Raw genomic sequence first — 6,764 nt, forward strand, 5'->3', positions numbered from 1 at the left:
TGGAGCCAAATACAGGACCATTCTGGAAGAAAACCTGATGGAGTCTGCAAAAGACCTGAGACTTGGACGGAGATTTGTCTTCCAACAAGACAATGATCCAAAACATAAAGCAAAATCTACAATGGAATGGTTCAAAAATAAACATATCCAGGTGTTAGAATGGCCAAGTCAAAGTCCAGACCTGAATCCAATCGAGAATCTGTGGAAAGAACTGAAAACTGCTGTTCACAAATGCTCTCCATCCAACCTCACTGAGCTCGAGCTGTTTTGCAAGGAGAAATGAGAGACATACCCCAAGCGACTTACAGCTGTAATCGCAGCAAAAGGTGGCGCTACAAAGTATTAACTTAAGGGGGCTGAATAATTTTGCACGCCCAATTTTTCAGTTTTTGATTTGTTAAAAAAGTTTGAAATATCCAATAAATGTTGTTCCACTTCATGATTGTGTCCCACTTGTTGTTGATTCTTCACAAAAAAATACAGTTTTATATCTTTATGTTTGAAGCCTGAAATGTGGCAAAAAGTCGCAAAGTTCAAGGGGGCCGAATACTTTCGGAAGGCACTGTATATCAAATTGTCATTTAGATACAACCAATCCTGGACAAGCACACGGAGAGGAGAGTGAGGCTATAGGTTAAGATAAAAGGGAGCTTGAGAATGATTCCAGACACTGCCATCCTCCTTTTCCCCTATGAGAAAAGTAGGGTGTGACTGGCACACACATAGTGGAGCAAAAGACACTTTGACCTCTCCCCTCTCTGCGGCCCATGCAACTTAGTCTTGACATAGAACAGATAACTGCAACCTCGCCACAGTATTATACAAAAACACCATTCTGATGAGAAGTAACTTACAAACATATGATGAATATAAAACATCTTACATATGTTACCCACCAATTCTGATTATTCCCTAACACAGGTGCCACCCTTTTTAAGGGCACATTCGAAATGTATGTGTGCACCTGTGTTTCATCATGCGCTTGTCGTGCATGGGGCCCCAAAAAACGATGCTTTAACAGACTAACCAGGCTCAGTGTCTGTGTGTCCAGGAAGAGTATCATTACAAAATATAAACAGATTGGTAAGTCATGGGATGAGAAATGCCTCCAGTGGAAGACCAATATGGAAGGTGTCAAGGTCCAGACTGCATGGGTTAAGGACATTTTCAACAGACTATCAAATATGGGCATTGTAACATCATACCGTTGTGCCAGCAGTAAGCAGAAGGAGAGGAGAGGAGGAAGAGGAGGAGAGGGCTGAAATAGAGGTGGAGGTTGACGGACGGTCTATTGGAGGAAGAGAGTGAAGGAGGAAGAGGAGGAGAGGGCTGAAATAGAGGTGGAGGTTAATGGTCTAGTGGAGGAAGAGAGTGAAGGAGAGTAGGAGGAGAGGGCTGAAATAGAGGTGGAGGTTGATGGTCTAGTGGAGGAAGAGAGTGAAGGAGAGGGCTGAAATAGAGGTGGAGGTTGACGGTCTATTGGAGGAAGAGAGTGAAGGAGAGGAAGAAGAGGAGGAAGAGTGTGGTTTCCTGCTAGGAGAGACAGAGAGAGCAAAAGACAGAGGAGCAAAAGTCCAGAGAGGGAGGAAGATGAGGACCGACAGTCCAGGGAGGGAGGAAGAGGAGGACCGACAGTCCAGGGAGAGAGGAAGAGGAGGACCGACAGTGCAGGGAGGGAGGAAGAAGAGGACCGACAGTCCAGGGAGAGAGGAAGAGGAGGACCGACAGTCCAGGGAGGGAGGAAGAGGAGGACCGACAGTCCAGGGAGTGAGGAAGAAGAGGACCGACAGTCCAGGGAGGGAGGAAGAAGAGGACCGACAGTCCAGGGAGAGAGGAAGAGGAGGACCGACAGTACAGGGAGGGAGGAAGAAGAGGACCGACAGTCCAGGGAGAGAGGAAGAGGAGGACCGACAGTCCAGGGAGGGAGGAAGAAGAGGACCGACAGTCCAGGGAGAGAGGAAGAGGAGGACCGACAGTACAGGGAGGGAGGAAGAAGAGGACCGACAGTCCAGGGAGAGAGGAAGAGGAGGACCGACAGTCCAGGGAGGGAGGAAGAAGAGGACCGACAGTCCAGGGAGAGAGGAAGAGGAGGACCGACAGTCCAGGGAGGGAGGAAGAAGAGGACCGACAGTCCAGGGAGAGAGGAAGAGGAGGACCGACAGTCCAGGGAGGGAGGAAGAGGAGGACCGACAGTCCAGGGAGAGAGGAAGAGGAGGACCGACAGTCCAGAGAGGGAGGAAGAGGAGGACCGACAGTCCAGGGAGAGATTGAGAGAGAGGAAGACAGACGGAGGCTGGGCAAACATGTGTCAACATTCTTGACGATTGCTGATCTGTGCAAATGATCAGATATTGTAGGTAATTATGTTTTATCACACATAAAATCATGTATACAGGACAAAATAGAGAATTGATTCATTCTACTTAAGCAATAAGGCCAGAGGGGGTGTGGTATATGACCAATATACCATGACTAAGAGCTGTTCTTAATGCGCGACACAACGCGGAGTGCCTGGACACAGCCCTTAGCCGTGGTATATTGGCCATACACCACAATCCCCCGAGGTGCCTTATTGCTATTATAGACTTGTTACCAACATAATTAGAGCAATAAAAGTAAATGTTTTGTCATACCCGTGGTATACCGTCTGATATACCATGTCTGTCAACCAATCAGCATTGAGGGTTCGGGACCCAGTTTATAATAACGAATTAATTACTGCTAAAGTACAGTATTATACCAGTATACCAATTATTAGACAAATATAACTTTCACACTGCAATACTGAATCTTGACAAGCTTTATCTTGTGCACTGCATATTCTGCAAACGTTATAATAAAACCCTTTCAACTCTATCCACAGGGGGGCGCCAGAGACAAGGACAACTTTGACAGTTTTTCAAAATGTTAGCCTAAAGTAGACGGACCCAAACTGTTTCACTGTGTGAGACGATTCGGGCAACATAGCTTTGCAAATTGGGGTAAAGTGCTACGTAATTTGTAACAGCATATGAAACGTGTCTGTATTTTGTTCAGTCCCATAGACTGCAGAAATACATCATGTGCACGCTGCACAACCATTTCATGCCAACCAATCAGGTGACCCGTGGAGCTCCGGTCATGTGATCAAAGCAGCGTGGACGCGCGTCGGGGAGGAGACTCGTCATCCGTCGAAAACAGCAAAAACACATCGCTGCTAACGGATTGCGCAACATCGCCCGTTCAACATGTATTTTCTCACATCGAAGTGACATGAGGGCGACATGGGTGCCAAGGAGTCACGGATAGGTTTCCTTTCGTATGACGAGGCCGTTAAAAGAGGTAAGCGGGTGCTGTCTTGTTAATCCATCACTAACGTTATATTAGTTTAGCTACAGTAACTGACGTTAGTTAACTAGCCAGCCGCTAGAGATGGGTTGCCTAGTCAACTAAAACCCACGTACAGGAGAGAGACATGGGCACTGCAAAGCTGTGCGGATAGCTCGACTGTGTTTCTACACATGGACAGGTAGTTATTAGTTACAGTAGCCAGCCCTCTGTGTTTCTACAGATGGACAATTACAGATAGTTATTAGTTACAGTAGCCAGCCCTCTGTGTTTCTACAGATGGACAATTACAGATAGTTATTAGTTACAGTAGCCAGCTGTCTGTGTTTCTACACATGGACAATTACAGATAGTTATTAGTTACAGTAGCCAGCTGTCTGTGTTTCTACAGATGGACATTTACAGATAGTTATTAGTTACAGTAGCCAGCTGTCTGTGTTTCTACAGATGGACAATTACAGATAGTTATTAGTTACAGTAGCCAGCCCTCTGTGTTTCTACAGATGGACAATTACAGATAGTTATTAGTTACAGTAGCTAGCTGGCTGTGTTTCTACACATGGACAATTACAGATAGTTATTAGTTACAGTAGCCAGCCCTCTGTGTTTCTACACATGGACAATTACAGATAGTTATTAGTTACAGTAGCCAGCCCTCTGTGTTTCTACACATGGACAATTACAGATAGTTATTAGTTACAGTAGCCAGCCCTCTGTGTTTCTACACATGGACAATTACAGATAGTTATTAGTTACAGTAGCCAGCCCTCTGTGTTTCTACACATGGACAATTACAGATAGTTATTAGTTACAGTAGCCAGCCGTCTGTGTTTCTACACATGGACAATTACAGGTAGTTATTAGTTACAGTAGCCAGCCCTCTGTGTTTCTACACATGGACAATTACAGATAGTTATTAATTACAGTAGCCAGCCCTCTGTGTTTCTACACATGGACAATTACAGATAGTTATTAGTTACAGTAGCCAGCCCTCTGTGTTTCTACACATGGACAATTACAGATAGTTATTAGTTACAGTAGCCAGCCCTCTGTGTTTCTACACATGGACAATTACAGATAGTTATTAGTTACAGTAGCCAGCCCTCTGTGTTTCTACACATGGACAATTACAGATAGTTATTAGTTACAGTAGCCAGCCCTCTGTGTTTCTACACATGGACAATTACAGATAGTTATTAGTTACAGTAGCCAGCCCTCTGTGTTTCTACAGATGGACAATTACAGATAGTTATTAGTTACAGTAGCCAGCTGTCTGTGTTTCTACACATGGACAATTACAGATAGTTATTAGTTACAGTAGCCAGCCCTCTGTGTTTCTACACATGGACAATTACAGATAGTTATTAGTTACAGTAGCCAGCCCTCTGTGTTTCTACACATGGACAATTACAGATAGTTATTAGTTACAGTAGCCAGCTGTCTGTGGCTCTGTCAAGTGTTTCAGAGCAAACTGCTGGCTGGAATCAAAACATTGAACCAAAACCTCATTTTTAACAGGCCACGCAATATTTAGAATGTTGGAAATGTCGCTCTGAGTAAAAGCTGAATGTTTATCAGTGATATTTGTTTTATTTTTTTATTTAACTAGGCAAGTCGGTTAACAACAAATTCTTATTTATAACGACAGTGGGGTAACTACCTTGTTCAGAGGCAGAACGACAGATTTTTACCTTGTCAGTTCGGGGATTCGATCCAGCAACCTTTTGGGTTAATAGCCCAGCGCTCTAACTACTAGACTACCTGCCACCTACCAACCAGGCGTTGCCCACATGAACAAACCGAGGGAGTGATAACAGGGTTGATCTGTGAATAACCAAGATAACATTCATTACTTGTGTCTGCTTGATCTCATAACATAACCCATTTAGTCTACTGTATGAGTTCATTAGTGACCTTTAAAAAAAAAAATAATACTAATTGTTTTACATTTTTTTTGTGCTAATCAGAGACGTTAGAGAGAAAGCATGAGATGTCAGCTGTGTTCCTATACTAGGCCAGCTGGATGAAGTTCTCTCTTCAGATCAGGATATTCTTTACTGTGCTCTTGTATAGCTATGCCTAGTGCTGAGTCAATGTATCCCAGTGGCATTGCAGTGATTAGTGTCATGTCTTGTTATGTCTGTTCCTGTCCTTTCTCTTCACTCTGTCTCTCTCTGCTGGTCTTTTTAGGTTACCTTCTCTGTCTCTCATTCTTCAGCTGTTCTACATCTCCCCTAACTAGCTCATTCACTCCTTCCCACCTGTTCTCTCTTCCCCCTCTGATTAGGTCTCTATTTCTCTCTCTGTTCCTGCTACTTTCAGTGTCTGATTCTTGTTTGTGTTTTTGTTGCCAGAAGCAAGCTGTCGTCCCGTTTGCTTCCACCTTGTCCTATCCTGTCGGAGTCTGCCTGGCAGGTGCATCCTGCATTATACTACGTTCTTTTGTTCCATTGACTACGTTGGAAGAGGATTTATGCCATTCCTGTTTTTCATTAAAGAACTCTGTTTTCTGTTAAAACCGCTTTTGGGTCTTCACTCAAGTACATAACAGATTAGACTGGATAGAAGTGGCCTAGTACCAGCCAAAATGTTTAGGATAAATATTGAATCAATTTGTTATAATTCTGCATATTTGTCTGTTAATTGGTTCAGTGATGTAAGACTCAGGTGAATATTTATCACAAAGCTCTTGAATATATCTTATTACCTGATACTTGTTGTACTTTGGTCCCTGCAGTTGTAACAACCGAACTTCAGGATTGATTATCGAAATGTGTTACGTTTAGGGTTCTGTCACCGTGCGACCTCGTATGGTAATGTGCGTTTAGGGTTCCGTCACTGTGCGACCTCGTATGGTAATGTGCGTTTAGGGTTCCGTCACTGTGCGACCTCGTATGGTAATGTGCGTTTAGGGTTCCGTCACCGTGCGACCTCGTATGGTAATGTGCGTTTAGGGTTCTGTCACCGTGCGACCTCGTATGGTAATGTGCGTTTAGGGTTCTGTCACCGTGCGACCTCGTATGGTAATGTGCATTTAGGGTTCTGTCACCGTGTGACCTCGTATGGTAATGTGTGTTTAGGGTTCCGTCACTGTGCGACCTCGTATGGTAATGTGCGTTTAGGGTTCTGTCACCGTGTGACCTCGTATGGTAATGTGCGTTTAGGGTTCCGTCACTGTGCGACCTCGTATGGTAATGTGCGTTTAGGGTTCCGTCACCGTGTGACCTCGTATGGTAATGTGCGTTTAGGGTTCCGTCACTGTGCGACCTCGTATGGTAATGTGCGTTTAGGGTTCCGTCACCGTGTGACCTCGTATGGTAATGTGCGTTTAGGGTTCCGTCACTGTGCGACCTCGTATGGTAATGTGTGTTTAGGGTTCTGTCACCGTGTGACCTCGTATGGTAATGTGCGTTTAGGGTTCCGTCACTGTGCGACCT

The 6,764-nt window shown here is 44.5% G+C and overlaps 1 protein-coding gene across 1 annotated transcript in view; it reads left to right on the forward strand.

Moving 5' to 3' along the window:
• Positions 1-3,170: 3,170 nt before the first annotated feature.
• Positions 3,171-6,764, forward strand: part of LOC135546712 (ubiquitin carboxyl-terminal hydrolase 32-like) — a 130,586-nt gene continuing 126,992 nt past the window's right edge. Inside the window, exon 1 of the mRNA XM_064975346.1 lies at positions 3,171-3,321. Within this exon, the coding sequence (XP_064831418.1) occupies positions 3,264-3,321 (58 nt within the window). The 5' untranslated portion in view covers positions 3,171-3,263. The remainder of the gene's footprint in view (positions 3,322-6,764) is intronic.

The sequence above is a fragment of the Oncorhynchus masou genome, chromosome 9, assembly GCF_036934945.1.
Source record: "Oncorhynchus masou masou isolate Uvic2021 chromosome 9, UVic_Omas_1.1, whole genome shotgun sequence".
In the NCBI taxonomy this organism is placed as follows: domain Eukaryota; kingdom Metazoa; phylum Chordata; class Actinopteri; order Salmoniformes; family Salmonidae; genus Oncorhynchus; species Oncorhynchus masou.